The 16,157-nt window shown below is 46.2% G+C and overlaps 1 protein-coding gene across 1 annotated transcript in view; it reads right to left on the bottom strand.

Moving 5' to 3' along the window:
- LTN1 (listerin E3 ubiquitin protein ligase 1) overlaps positions 1–15,819 on the bottom strand; it is a 165,148-nt gene extending 149,329 nt beyond the window's left edge. Inside the window, exons 1-2 of the mRNA XM_040338841.1 lie at positions 15,616–15,819; positions 4,208–4,411 (exon numbers count right to left, since the gene is read on the bottom strand). Of these exons, the coding sequence (XP_040194775.1) occupies positions 4,208–4,411; positions 15,616–15,657 (246 nt within the window). The 5' untranslated portion in view covers positions 15,658–15,819. The remainder of the gene's footprint in view (positions 1–4,207; positions 4,412–15,615) is intronic.
- Positions 15,820–16,157: the final 338 nt, after the last annotated feature.

The raw sequence follows: 16,157 nt of genomic DNA on the forward strand, positions 1-16,157 counted from the left end.
ATGCATACGGGGCGTTTAAAACTCTGCATCTAGGTGCCTCTTCTGGTTTTCTTTTCTGCCTCTAAACACCCCTCAATGTTATCCTATGTGTCCATGCACACATGCGCTTTTACTGGTGTTTAGAGGCATCCTGATCCAGCCGCTTGCTATAAGCGCACTTGTGTGGGCTCGCTCCCAAGACCGCTCTGTGTGTCCATACACAGAGCGTGGCTCGGCCCTGTTTTTGCTCCCTCCTCACTGGCTGTGATTGACAGCAGAGCCAATGGTTCAAGTTGCTGCCTCTCAGTATATGAGGGAGCGAAGAGAAGCAAGAGAGCCACTGGGCTTGTGCACATATCTGGATCAAGATTGAACTCTGCCAAATATAGGGTGGCGCTTGGGAGGGGGAGGGGGTTTTGTAACCTTAATGCAAGGAATGCATTAGGTAAAAAACCTTCAGCCTTTAGAACCGCTTTAAGGCTGGATTCACACCTATGTAGTTTTAGTGCTTTTTGCATTTTTGCAGATTTGCACTACAGAACGCGTTCCATAGGAAACCATGGTAAATGGACGGTAGTGCAAGTCTGCAAAATGCAAAAAAAGCACTAAAACTGCATACGGTAGGTGTGAATCCAGCCTCAGTAAGAACTGCGCCCATAACCCAGAGTGTCGGAGGAATAAGAAGAAGAAAACGGCAGATAAGGAAAATAAAAACTCCTAAAAACTAGGCATTAACCCATGCCGTGCGGGGAATGTAATGGTAGTTTTACAACTTCCCTTGAGTTAAACTTTAATTCTAAACAGGCACCTTCATGTGTTATTAATGTAGAGTGTTAAAGTATGAGACCTTCCAGACCCATTCACACCTTCATGACATGCTACATTATTTTTGGCACAGTAATGCGCAAAACCCATGGAGTAAAGACATTTCTTATGAAACAGTAACATACCCACACAACAAGGCACGAGCAGGGTTGCCAACTTTCAGAAAATTTACGAACAGTTTGTAAAATCTGTACCTTTTGCATTCCTAAATGTACAGAATATAACTGAGTACTAAGATTTGTAGGTATAGTTGATCCAGGGTAAATCCGATTGCTTCTCGGGGGATCAGGAAGGAATTTTTCCCCTGCTGTAGCAAATTGGATCATGCTCTGCTGGGGTTTTTTGCCTTCCTCTGGATCAACTGTGGGTATGGAGTTGGGTGTATAGGATTTTACTGTGTTTTTTTATTTTGTTTTTTGTGGTTGAACTGGATGGACTTGTGTCTTTTTTCAACCTGACTAACTACAGGCATACCCCGCTTTAAGTACACTCACTTTACATACACTTGCAAGTAAGGACATACCCGTGAGTGTATGTAAAGTGCCTTACAGGTACTGTACAGACATTTTGCAGCCGCAGTAGAAGGAGCTGAAGCTCTGAGAGCATAGCCCGTCCTGTTCCAGTGTGCCCCTGACACCCCCACTACAGATCCTGACACCCCTACTACAGTCCCTGACCCCCCACTACACCCTCGAAGTGAAAAATGGTATTGTTTCACTTTAAGTACATTTTCGTTTTACATACATGCTTTGGTCCCACTGTGTACTTAAAAGTGGGGTATGCCTGTATGTAACTATGTAACTATGTAACTATCTGTCCTTGAATGTCCATTGCGGACATATAGGCTGCATGTCTAACTGACATTCATGGACAAATGCAACAATTATGGATTTTACAAACCGTTTGTAAATTTACTGAAAGTTGGCAACCCTGCGCACAAGCTACGTTAAAAATTAAAGTGGTTGTAAAGCCTAAACATTTTTGTACCTTAATGCATTTCTTACATTAAGCGGAGTTCCCCCAAAAAAAGTGCTGCTGACGTTTAATGTTAGAACACTTACCTGTCCAGAGCGCCCGCGATGTCCTTACCCAAAGCCGATATGTCCCGTGGCTCCCGGGTGCTGGTGCCAGCATCTTCAGTAAGGGAATCACAGCCTGGTTCCCTACTGCGCATGCACGAGTCGCGCTGCGGGTCCTCACTGGTTCCTGCTGTCTTCTGGGACCTGTGTGTCTCCCTGAAGACAGCAGGGGGGACGGAGTAGGGGCCCGACATGGCGTAGATCACCGGGGAATCGGTCGCCGGAAGTGGGAGCAAATACCTGTAATTATATAGGCATCTGCTCCCCCCTGAAAGGTGCCGAATGTGACACCAGAAAGAAAAAAGGTAAAATTTTGGGTGGAACTCTGATTTAAGGTAAAAAAAAAAAAAAATTAAAGGTATCAGCATCCCCCCTCACCCCTCTTTTACTTACCTGAGCCCTCATGTCCGCAGCTCTTCTCTCCCCTCATTTCCGGGTTGCGCAGGCTTTGCTGGGGGGACCGGGAGTCATTAGCTCCCACTGCTGTCAATCAAAGCCAGTGACAAGGGACCAGGGGGCATGAGTGCCCCCCATGGGAAGCCGCTTCCCATGAGGGCACTAGACAGGGGAGAGGGGCCAGGAGCATCAGCGAAAGACCTGAACAGAGGAGGTTCGTTGCGGCCTCTGTTCCATCGCACAGAGCAGGCAAGTATAGATATGTTTGTTTTTTTTCCTTTACAAACCACTGAATGGGCCACCTAAATGTGTAGTAAAATCAACACACAGATTGAAAGGGCCCCTAGCTGTATTCTTGACAGAAATTGGTCCTTGGTATATGTGGAGGTGGGGGCGCTCATTAAGTGTACCTCAATATATAAAAGTACTAGGTAATAAATATACTAAGTTAAGTGTATACATTTCGAAAACATTAATCCCTGAACAAAAACACCATATAACAAAGTGCTAATAAGTGAAAAAATATGAAATATACTTAAGTGACCAATAAAGGAATTCAACACAATCCCTACATGGAGTGTTCCACTAAATATGAAACACTGAACAAAGTATACAATATATTAAAAAAGATAACTAGGAATTCTGATAAACATAGAACAGTCCATCAAAGAAAAAATCCATAGAAGTTCCTGTGCAAATCAGAATCAGATGAACAATGTGCCGTTCCACCTTCACCAACAGTAAATATGAACACCCGAAGTGATCTATAAATGGATGGCTCCTTACCAGATGGCGTTGACCCTTAATTGATATAAAAAAAGGAGTCAAATAGGCTTTAACAGGTAAACCTGTATGGTTGGATGGATCCTTGCACCTATATCCCTTATAGTCAGATGTTTCCCAGTCGGATATGTAAAAACTGAAATGATGCCAACATAGTGTAAAACTATTTAATGTATAAATAAGGGTAACGTCAAAAGAGCTAAATGGCTGCTTACTTTAAAAGTGCCCCGAACCCGGCACTGAGGCTTGATCACGCGTCCGCAAAGGGAACGAGGTCCCGGCTGATTGTCTGTAGTGGTGTGCGTGCGTTCCACTTAGCCGACGCCACAGACCAACGGGACAGGAAGTTGCGATGGATGCGTGCGTGACCAGGTACCGCCTCGACGTACGTTTCGTAATCTACGTCCTCAGGAAGCGTCCTGAGGACGTAGACTACGAAACGTACGTCGAGGCGTACACTATGTTAGCATCATTTTCGTTTTTACATATCCGACTGGGAAACATCTGACTATAAGGGATATAGGTGAAAGGATCCATCCAACCATACAGGTTTACCTGTTAAAGCCCATTTGACTCCTTTTTTATATCAATTAAGGGTCAACTCCATCTGGTAAGGAGCCATCCATTTATAGATCACTTCGGGTGTTCATATTTACTGTTGGTGAAGGTGGAACGGCACATTGTTCATTTGATTCTGATTTGCACAGGAACTTCTATGGATTTTTTCTTTGATGGACTGTTCTATGTTTATCAGCATTCCTAGTTATCTTTTTTAATATATTATATACTTTGTTCAGTGTTTCATATTTAGTGGAACACTCCATGTAGGGATTGTGTTGAATTCCTTTATTGGTCACTTAAGTATATTTCATATTTTTTCACTTATTAGCACTTTGTTATATGGTGTTTTTGTTCAGGGATTGGTGTTTTCGAAATTTATATACTTAACTTAGTATATTTATTACCTAGTAATTTTATATATTGGAGGTACACTTATTGAGCGCCCCCACCTCCACATATACCACTGTTTATAATCAATTTGATTATTTGGGGAGCAGCTGATATTTATTTATTTATTTATAGATTTTTTAATTTTGGCGTGAGATATTCTTTTCTTTCCCAGAAATTGGTCCTTGTTGACCTACCTTTAATTTTGTGGTGACGTCTCGCTTAGAAAGCTTGCGCAGCACCATTCGGAAATCAGCATCAACAAGGCTGTCCACCTCCTCGGCACCCTGCACAGCAGGGACATAACCTGAATCGCTCTGCGACGTCCCAAACCCGATAAAGCCTGGGACTGTGCCACTTTCCTTAGCCAGAAGTTCTGCCGCTCTTCCACTGCTGGACGGCTGAAAACAAAAACTTTAGATTAGAGGGGAAATCAACTTCATGTTAAGTTTTTTTTTTAAGTGCATGTTTTGCCCCTGGGGCACTCACCATCTTTGGTTGCTAGGACACAGGTGGTAGCACCACGACAACCAATGGCGCTGTACTGTCCCGTCACTGCCAGAATCAAAGCAACCAATAATGCTGTGCGCCGACAGTGTCCTAGCAACCAAAGACACATCCCCTCCCAGATGTCTCCCAACCACTCACTGAAATGGGATTCCCCCGCAGATTGCTATTCAGAGGGGTGGAATGGCTGTGGCTTATCTGAATGCAGGTTTGAACCTCGTTTACCAGGGGTGAATCAATGTGCATCCCATGTGAGAGCCATGTTTACCTGCATGCGAAATTACAGATGTCCCATGCATCCCCGTGCATGCAGTGTCATAAATGTCAATTGAGATGTAGTGGTTACATGGACAAGAACATACAATTCTACCTAAAAAAAAAAAAAAAAATGTTTGAGCTTCAAGCGACACAACACTCAGACCCCATTCACACCTGAGCGTTATGTAGCTTGAAGCCTGAAGCTACAAATCGCTGGAGGGGAAAAAAATCTATTATTCTCTATGGCAGGGGTGGGCAATTATTTTTTCGATGGGGCCACATGAGAAACTAAAAATATTTTGGAGGGCCGGGCCAAAAGGCTAAACTCAATACTGCATAAAATCAATTGTATTTCTTTATAAAAAGCAGTAAATATCATTGTTGGACAACTGGTACGAGTACTTGTTATAGTTAAACAATGAAAAAGTGAGGTTGCCTTACAAGAAAAAAAATTTAATTTATTAAACAAAATTTCCCAAAACAATGAACATTTTTCACTATTTGTGACTCATATTAGTGAAAATTTCCAGAGAGGATCAGAGACTGCGGACATGATACTAGAGAGGATCAGAGACTGCGCACATGATACCAGAGAGGATCAGAGACTGCAGACATGATACTAGAGAGGATCAGAGACTGCAGACATTGTCCCCATAAAGTCCTGCCAAACGACAATGTATGCCGTGTCATAAATTATGGTTTATGTATGTCTTATTGTCTTAGTGATTGATTCACATCACAACTTCATTGATAGCTTTTTTTTTGTATGATTTTTAGTTTTGCTCATTACTGCCACACACGTGCAATGCATGGCTGCATGTGTGTGGCAGTGATGAGCAAAAGCAAAAATCATACAAAAAATAAGGGTATCAATTTCAAATCAATGAAGTTGTGATGTTAATCAATCACTAAGACATACATAAACCAGTGTGCCATCAATTGCTGCCAGTGTGCCATCAATTGCTGCCAGTGTGCCATCAATTGCTGCCAGTGTGCCATCAATTGCTGCCAGTGTGCCACCAGTGTGCCATCAATTGCTGCCAGTGTGCCATCAATTGCTGCCAGTGTGCCATCAATTGCTGCCAGTGTGCCACCAGTGTGCCATCAATTGCTGCCATTGTGCCATCAATTGCTGCCAGTGTGCCATCAATTGCTGCCAGTGTGCCACCAGTGTGCCATCAATTGCTGCCAGTGTGCCATCAATTGCTGCCAGTGTGCCATCAATTGCTGCCAGTGTGCCACCAGTGTGCCATCAATTGCTGCCAGTGTGCCATCAATTGCTGCCAGTGTGCCACCAGTGTGCCATCAATTGCTGCCAGTGTGCCATCAATTGGTGCCAGTGTGCCATCAATTGCTGCCAGTGTGCCATCAATTGCTGCCAGTGTGCCATCAATTGCTGTCAGTGTGCCACCAGTGTGCCATCAATTGCTGCCAGTGTGCCATCAATTGCTGCCAGCATCCCCACAAGCAAGTACCTGATGATGATGATGATGAAATCTCTGTCCTGTCAGTGTTTTGCTGCCTGCAGTCCTCGGCCGTCTCGGGTCTCCTACAGCAGCCTGTGCAGTGTGCACAGTGTGAGGTGAGGAGTCGGGACCGGGTCATTACTTGGCGGGAATTGGGGGACTTTTTTGAATTCGGGGACACTCACTCCACGTGGTGACGGGCGGCTGGGAATGCCGTCAGCGGGGGGCGGGAAAGGAAGCGTGGCCAGCTCCAATGGCTTCTTCGGCTGAATCAGCGGGGGAGGGGGAAAGGAGGCGCGGCTAACACCCACGGGTTTCTTCGGCTGCACCAGCGGGGGGGCGGGAAAGAGGTGCGGCTAACACCCGCAATTCTTTCGGCTGCAAATTCAGACTTCAAATTCAGATTTCTAGCAATCCGCCCGGGGGCCGGATTAAAAGGTCCGCCGGGCCGTATACGGCCCGCGGGCCGTAGTTTGCCCACCTCTGCTCTATGGAGATGGTTCACATCTCCACTCCAAAACGCCTAAAGCTCAAACAAGTTCTGGGACTTTTTTTTAGGCCCCTTTCACACCTACGGACCGTATGTCCGCTTTTTCATCCATCCGTTTGCGGATGAAAAAGGGACATACGCTGACACCTGATCTCGCCCGCCTCCGCAATGATCTGATTCTGCAGACGGAAGAAAACCCCTATTTTTCCTTCCGTCTGCGAATCGGATGAACACGAACAGACGGTCCGTGTTCATCTGATCCCCCCATAGGTGAGAGCGGAGAAAAGACAGGGCGGTCCCGACACAGTGTGCAGGGACCGCCCTGTCATCCGCCGGCTCAGCAGGGATCAACGGAGCGATCCCCGCTAAGCAAGCGGAGGTTTACGGGGCCGATCATTACTGATCCGCCCCGTGAGAAAGAGGCCTTAGGCAGATTTTGGCGTTTTTTTGCTTTTTACATTGGTGACCTTTTGACCTGTACAAAATCATGGCAAAAACCGCTGCGAAAATCGCTGCAAAATTGCAGTAAAATTGCGCAACTTTGTGCCTGAAACCGCTATGCTCAGGTGTGAATGGGGCCTCAGGCATGAGCAGGCATCATTGTGAAGGACAGGACTCAGGTGTGAGTGGGAGTTAAGAGGAGAATTCTTCCCACTTATTGTTGCGTCTCTAGGATAAGAAGTGACGAGTAATTTCCCCAATGGGATACAGACCGCAAAAATAAATAACCTGGCACTGGGTTTTAGATCTGCTCTACTCTATCCAAAACTAAGGAAAAAAATAAAGTTTTGCCTATAAACACACTTTAACCACTTGACCCCTGGAGGGTTTTACCCCCTTCATGACCAGGCCATATTTTGCTGTTCAGCACTGCGCTACTTTAAGGCTTCATGTACACGGTGACTTTTTTACAACCTCTCCTGAATGATTTAACTTGACAGATAGTAACCAACGTTTAAAACTTCCACTTTTCCACGCTTACATGCCGCGTTTGTGTTAAAACACAAACACACACACACACACACACACACACACACACATAAAAATTAAATGGGCAAAAACGAAATGCGGCTAAACGCGGGCTACCGCGTTTAGATGCGTTTGGCACTTGAAATGCCTCTAAACTCAGCTTCTGAACTCATTTTTTTGCTTTCCAAAAAAAAGCCTCTAAACTCAACTGCCTAAAGGACCCTGTCCAACTCTCCTCTATGTTATCTTATCAGTACATGATGTACACACTGTACATCATGTACTGATAAGATAACATAGAGGAGAGTTCAGGGGCAGTTGAAAAAAATGCCCAACTGCTCCTAAATGTCCGTTTACCAGCAGCAGTGTACATTAGGCCTAACTGGCCATTGCGACATGCCATGCTGTATGAATTTTTAATTTATATTATTTTTAATTTATATTATTTTTCTCACACAAATAGAACCACTGCGATATAAAAAAAAAAAAAAAATAGCTAGAAAATTTGGAAAATATATATATATATATATATATATATATATATATATATATATATATATATATTTTCTGCTATAAAACATATCCAAAAATGTTTTAAATAAAACTAGGCCAATATGTATTCTGCTACATGTCTGGTGTATAAAAATAAAATCCCAGTAAGTTTATATTATTTGGTTTGCGTGAAAGTTATAGTGTCTGGTATAGATAGTGGACTTTTTATTTCGTTTTTAATACTAGTAGTAATGGCGGAGCTGTGATGGTATGGCAGAAAATCTGACACTAACTGACGCTAGCTGGGGGGGGGGGGTACACTAACTGACATCAATAGTGACACTAATACAATGATCATTGCTAATATTATTCACTGTCACTGTACTAATGACGCTGGGTAGGAAGGGGTTAACATCTAGGGTGATCAAGGGGTTAAATGTGTGCCCAATTATCAGTAATGTTAAGTTGTGCTTTTACTAAGCGACCTTGCAATTTTTTCCCTTGCTTTGCAGGGAATAAAAAAAAAAAAAAAAAGAAGAAGATCGCCCATCAGTGTACGGAGCTCTGTGCTGTTTACAACATAGAGCTTCCTTCCCTGCATGTCGGAGCTGTTCAGTGGGTGTCAGCAATCATTCGTTGCTTGGTGTTCTGACAAAATACGCAACTTGGCAGAATCTCGAACCACCGCACTTCTGTTTTTTTTTAAACCATTATTAATTCAGATTTTTAAGCAGTAATTTCACATTTTCAGGAATAGGTGTTTGGACACAGCGGCAACCGAATACAGTCCAGTGCACGCTATTATGACCGGCGGAGATTGTTACTCCGCTCCAACAATAACCAACAAAATGGCCACCCTACCGAGGCTGTGACAACTTTGTCCCCGTTAGCCACTGTGCTGTGAAAACACCAAAATGTTGCTCGACTAGACTGCATTTGGTTGCCGCGCTTGTGTCCAAACACAACTTCGTCCTAATGTCCAATTTCAGTGGGTTTAACCACTTAAGGACCGAGCCTCTTTCTGAGATTTGGTGTTTACAAGTTAAAAACATTTTTTTTACTAGAAAATTACTTAGAAAAACAAATCATATAATATTTAGGGGTTCTAACACCCTAGAGAATAAAATGGTGGTCGCTGCAATACTTTATGTCCCACCGTATTTGCGCAGCGGTCTTACAAGCGAACTTTCTTGGGAAATAATTCACATTTTTAATTAAAAATATAAAACAACAGTTAAGGTAGCCCAATTTTTTTTTTTATATTGTGAAAGATAATGTTACGCCAAGTAAATTGATACCCAACATGTCACGCTTCAAAGTTGCGCCCGCTCGTGGAATGGTGACAAACTTTTACTCTTAAAAATCTCCATTTACAACGTTTAAAATAAATTCTACAGGTTGCATGTTTTGAGTTACAGAGGAGGTCTAGGGCTAGAATTATTGCTCTCACTCTAATGATCGCAGCGATACCTCACATGTGTGGTTTGAACACCGTTTTCATATGCGGGCGCTACTCACGTATGTGTTCGCTTCTGCACACGAGCTCGGCGGGATGGGGCGCGTTTAAAATATATATTTTTTTAGATTATTTATTTTACATTTTTACGCTGTTCATTCATTTTTTTTTTTTTATTGGGTCAAAATTGGGTAATTTTTCTATTACAAGGAATGTAAACATCCCCTGTAATAAAAAAAAGCATGACAGGTCCTCTTAAATATGAGATCTGGGGTCAAAAAGAACTCAGATCTCATATTTACACAAAAAAAAAAAAAAACAACACTTTCATACCGTAAGATGTCATATGACATCCTGATATTGAGGGGGGGGGGGGATATCTGAATGATGCCTGCAGCCACAGGCATCATTCAGATATACTTTTTTACAGGCAGCGATTGTGCGCGCGATCATATCAGCGGTTCCACCGGTTGATCGTTCTTACAGGCAGCGGGAGGGGACATCCCCCCTTCCCGCTGCCATCCGGTGCTTCTCCGGGCTCTCCTGTGCTATCGGAGGTCCGGAGAACGCCGAATGAAGAGCATAGAGATTTCCGCTGACCAGATGGTCACCGGTCATCTCTATAAACCGTCAGAGGCCCGGGCGCGACGTTAACGTCACGCCCGGGTACCCGGAAGTAAACAAAGCCTCACTCGTCTCCATGTCAGCCTATGGAGAGGACGCGATTGCTTCCGCCGCTGCCAAATCCGCCGCAAAGAACAGTTTTATCTTGAAGCGGACCGCCCACTCTTGAAGAGAATACCGGGGTTATGGTAGCTAGCTGCTACCATAACAACGGTATTCTTCTTCAAAGTAGAGACGTAAAACGATGGCGAGCGGTCCGGAAGTGGTTAAAGTGACCGGAAGTGACGTGGTTTGATTTTCTGTTGATTTGTGTCATGACGCCGACACCCGCTGATTGGCTTGTGCTGTGACAAACCACAGGACAATAGGGGGGGGGGCACCCTGCTGCAGTATATCTGCATGGGGTGGTCGGCAAGTGCTGGAACTTAAAGCGGGAGTTTTGTCCCGAAAAAAAATTTTAACATTAGATTGAGGCTCATTTAGTCTAGGGGAATCGGGTGTTTTTTTTTAAATCGAAGCAGTACTTACCGTTTTAGAGAGCGATCTTCTCCGCCGCTTCCGGCTATGGGCTGCGGGACTGGGCGTTCCTTTTTGATTGATAGTCTTCCGACAGGCTTCCGACGGTCGCATACAGCGCGTCACGAGTAGCCGAAAGAAGCCGAACGTCGGTGCGGCTCTATACGGCGTCTGCGCACCGACGTTCGGCTACTTTCGGAAAATCGTGACGCGATGTATGCGACTGTTGGAAGACTATCAATCAAAAAGGAACGCCCAGTCCCGCAGCCCATACCCGGAAGCGGCGGAGAAGATCACTCTCTACAACGGTAAGTACTGCTTCGATTTTAAAAAAACTACCCGATTCCCCTTGACAAAATGAGCATCAATCGAAGGTTAAAAATTAACATTTCCGGGTGAACCTCCACTTTAACCGCTTCTGAATTACCTCCCCTGACCTCTTTTTTTGCGCCGCCATTTTCCAAAGAACGATAAAAACACACATGCACCAGGCCAGCAGAAATCAGCAGTGGATTTCCTCACACACAGCCAGCTTCTGATGGAAGGACACTATAGTACTTCACAGGAGATGTGCTGCAACAGGGCCCATCGCCAACCGGGGGGAACCTGCCATAGGCAGGGATGCAACGCAAGGACTGGGTAGTAATGGAAAGTTGTTAAAGGTAGGGTTGTCCCGATACCACTTTTTTAGGACCGAGTACAAGTACCGATACTTTTTTTCAAGTAGTCGCCGATACCGAATACCGATACTTTTTTTAAATGTGTCCCCAAATGCAGCCATGTCCCCCCATATGCAGCCATGTCCCCCACATATGCAGCCATGTCCCTCTAGCCATGTCCCTCACATATGCAACCATGTCCCTCTAGCCATGTCCCTCACATATGCAGCAATGTCCCTCTAGCCATGTCCCTCACATATGCAGCCATGTCCCTCACATATGCAGCAATGTCCCTCACATATGCAGCAATGTCCCTCACATATGCAGCAATGTCCCTCTAGCCATGTCCCTCACATATGCAGCCATGTCCCTCACATATGCAGCAATGTCCCTCACATATGCAGCAATGTCCCTCACATATGCAGCAATGTCCCTCACATATGCAGCAATGTCCCTCTAGCCATGTCCCTCACATATGCAGCCATGTCCCTCACATATGCAGCAATGTCCCTCACATATGCAGCAATGTCCCTCTAGCCATGTCCCTCACATATGCAGCCATGTCCCTCACATATGCAGCAATGTCCCTCACATATGCAGCAATGTCCCTCACATATGCAGCAATGTCCCTCACATATGCAGCAATGTCCCTCACATATGCAGCAATGTCCCTCTAGCCATGTCCCTCACATATGCAGCCATGTCCCTCACATATGCAGCAATGTCCCTCACATATGCAGCAATGTCCCTCACATATGCAGCAATGTCCCTCACATATGCAGCAATGTCCCTCACATATGCAGCAATGTCCCTCACATATGCAGCAATGTCCCTCACATATGCAGCAATGTCCCTCACATATGCAGCAATGTCCCTCACATATGCAGCAATGTCCCTCACATATGCAGCAATGTCCCTCTAGCCATGTCCCTCACATATGCAGCCATGTCCCTCACATATGCAGCAATGTCCCTCACATATGCAGCAATGTCCCTCACATATGCAGCAATGTCCCTCACATATGCAGCAATGTCCCTCACATATGCAGCAATGTCCCTCTAGCCATGTCCCTCACATATGCAGCCATGTCCCTCACATATGCAGCAATGTCCCTCACATATGCAGCAATGTCCCTCACATATGCAGCAATGTCCCTCACATATGCAGCAATGTCCCTCACATATGCAGCAATGTCCCTCACATATGCAGCAATGTCCCTCACATATGCAGCAATGTCCCTCACATATGCAGCAATGTCCCTCACATATGCAGCAATGTCCCTCACATATGCAGCAATGTCCCTCTAGCCATGTCCCTCACATATGCAGCCATGTCCCTCACATATGCAGCAATGTCCCTCACATATGCAGCAATGTCCCTCTAGCCATGTCCCTCACATATGCAGCCATGTCCCTCACATATGCAGCAATGTCCCTCACATATGCAGCAATGTCCCTCACATATGCAGCAATGTCCCTCACATATGCAGCAATGTCCCTCACATATGCAGCAATGTCCCTCACATATGCAGCAATGTCCCTCACATATGCAGCAATGTCCCTCACATATGCAGCAATGTCCCTCACATATGCAGCAATGTCCCTCACATATGCAGCAATGTCCCTCACATATGCAGCAATGTCCCTCACATATGCAGCAATGTCCCTCGATGCGGCGGCACGATGCGGCAGGAGCGGCGGGGGGGGGGGGAAGGGGGGGGGAGTATTCTATTTAGGTATCGGGGGTATTTGCGCGAGTACGAGTACTCCCGCAAATACTCGGTATCGGTCCCGATACCGATACTGGTATCGGTATCTGGACAACCCTAGTTAAAGGGGTTGTAAACCCTCAAGGTCTTTCACCTTAATGCATTCTATGCATCAAGGTGTTTAAGCCTTTTGTAGTGCAGCAGCCCCCCAGAGTTCTCATTGGATAGATCGATAGCAGCGCAGCCATTGGCTCCCGCTGCTGTCAATCACATCCAGTGACATGAGAGCCAGGGGGTGGGGCCGAGTTCTGCTGTCTGTGTCAATGGATGTAGCAGCAGGACTCGGGAGTGCACCCGCACGGGTGTCCCCAGGGAATGCGGCTCAATGGGTGCACTCGATGCAGGCAGGAGGGTCACTGGGGGACCCTCAGAAGAGGATCGGGGCCTGGTCTGTAGAGATATGCCCAGATATGCATCCCCCGCCAGGCCAACCTAAATTTTGCCATTTTCTCTCACTTTTGGTGATAACGCTAAACAGGATTGATAAAGAGGGTGAATCTCCCCAAAAGGGGGGCAGAGACAGCAATAAAAACCTGACACGGGTTCTAATCCCTCGCCACTAAAAATCTGGCATTCGTTATATTGTAAAGTAGAACTAAAGGCAAGCATGGAGCAGGATTAGATCCCCACACGGTACGAGTGTTGACCAACTGGGCATCCGATTTATGTCAAAAGGGCGTGTGCCAGGATCTTGTCTTGCATACCAACGTTACACAATTGTCGTGCCACACAGAATTTCAGCTCTTGAGCGCCACCCTTTGGGCCCCTTCTGCTAATTACGTGTTTGGTGAGCATTGATTCCGAGAATGCGTGTTTGTACTTTCAACTTGTGTGTGACGGATTTGTGTACCGACCACATGAAATCAGACGTGGAGTCGTGGTCCGCCGAACATTTACTAGCCTGTCCTCCAACATTTGTTGGCCCCGAAAATTGGACAATTGTCAAAAGGAGCGCACTAACGGTGAGATTTTAGAACAGTCTGTCAACAGACAATCCCCTTCCAACAATCGTACCGTGTGCCTAACTGTATGGGGATAGGACTGACTGGGGGAGGAGACATATCGCTGTTCCCACTTAGTAGGAACAAACGACATGTCCCCTCTCTCCTGACAGAACAAGGATGTGCGCGTTTACACACACACACACAAATCCCCGCACTGGCTCTCGTGCAGATACCACCCCCCCCCCCCCCCGCGGCTTTTATAGGGAACCCCGTATGGGGTTTCGCCCAGGAGAGCCATTGTTCTGCAGTACATCTGCTTGAAAATACATTTTGGATAAAGACAAGGGCCCAGATTCTCGTACATGGGCATAAAACTCTGCGGGCGTAACGTACAGGCAAGTGCTTGATTCACAAAGAACTTACCTGTAAAGTTGCGGCGGCGTAGCGTAAATCACCCAGCGCAAGCCCGCCTAATTCAAATTAGCCGGGTAGGGGGCGTGGAGCATTTAAATTAAGCGCGTTCCCGTGCCGGACGTACTGCGCATGCGCCGTCCTGAAAATATCACAGGGTGCATTGCTCCAAATGACGTCGGGTTTCGACGTGAACGTAAATGGCGTCCAGCCCCATTCACGGACGACTTACGCAAACGACGTAATTTTTTTAATTTCGACGCGGGAACGACGGCCATACTTAACATTGGTTGCCCCATATATAGCAGGGGCAACCTTACGCCGCGCAAACCTTACGTAAACGTCGTAACTTCACTGCGGCGACCGCGCGTACGTTCGGGAATTTGCGTATCTAGCTAATTTGCATACTCGACGGGGAAAACGACGGAGGCGACACCTAGCGGACGAAACAGAAAAATTGCGTTTAAGATCCGACAGAGTAAGAGCCTTACGCCTGTCGGATCTAATGGATATCTATGTGCAACTGATTCTAAGAATCAGTCGCATAGATACGACGGCCCAGATCAGGACTTACAACGGGCGTACATGGCGTTGCGCCGTCGTAAGCCCTTTGTGAATCTGGGCCAAGAAGAGGAATGGGGGGGGGGGGGAATCTTCCAATGAGGACACTAGCTCTGGTGACAAACTGGTATTATCCCTCACTTCCTGTTTTGGTTACGGGACAGGAAATGAAGTAAAATCCACCCCCCCCTAAGGGGCACAAATGGCAAACCAGTAACCAGACAGAGGTTATAACCCTCATTACTGTCCAAAATGAAAAAATAAGTTTTCCATGTAGTTCTAATTTAGGAAATGCTCTCCCGGCCATGATTTCCCCCTATGGACACCCCCCAGGCCTCACATACACTGTACACCCCTCTGGTTGCTGTGGCTCCCCCAGTCCCAGCCTGGTCTGCCTCCAATTACCATACTGGCACAGCTGGCTCCCTCACCATGCCTGGCAGGAGCACACAGCCCAGGCGTACTAATCCATCCCAGTACTCACCCGAACATTGCCCTTCGTCCTCTGCTTGTTCTTCCCGCCCATTCTCCGCTCTTTGTCACCGGCAAACACTTCCCAGGGCCAGCGGCACACTCACCCGGCCAAAAAAAAAATCCTTCGGTAAATCGGCTATTGATTATTTCACCTGAAGCCTAACCATGACGTCCTCACTAAGCTACAGGCCCCGCTGCCAGTCTTCCGCCCTCACCCCGATCCGTGACATAGGCGTTCGATTCACAGGCAGAAAGTTTGGAGTTCAATTCGGGGCTCGGCTGTCACGTGATAAGGCAGATGATATCCATTATCCAGCAGAGTGTTCTATGGAGGCGGATCACTGCTCCATGGTTTTAATGAATTGATCGCCAGAAGATTTACCCCCCTTTCATGACCAGGCCACTTTTTATGATACGGCATTGTGTTACTTTAACCACTTCAAAACCGGTGCCCTATTATTATGGGTCCCCTATCAGATAGTGCCCGGCTTGGACTGCGCATGCGCAAGGGGAGATCACGGAAATCTCAGAGAATGGACACCTGTTCCATCA

The sequence above is a fragment of the Rana temporaria genome, chromosome 2, assembly GCF_905171775.1.
Source record: "Rana temporaria chromosome 2, aRanTem1.1, whole genome shotgun sequence".
NCBI lineage: Eukaryota > Metazoa > Chordata > Amphibia > Anura > Ranidae > Rana > Rana temporaria.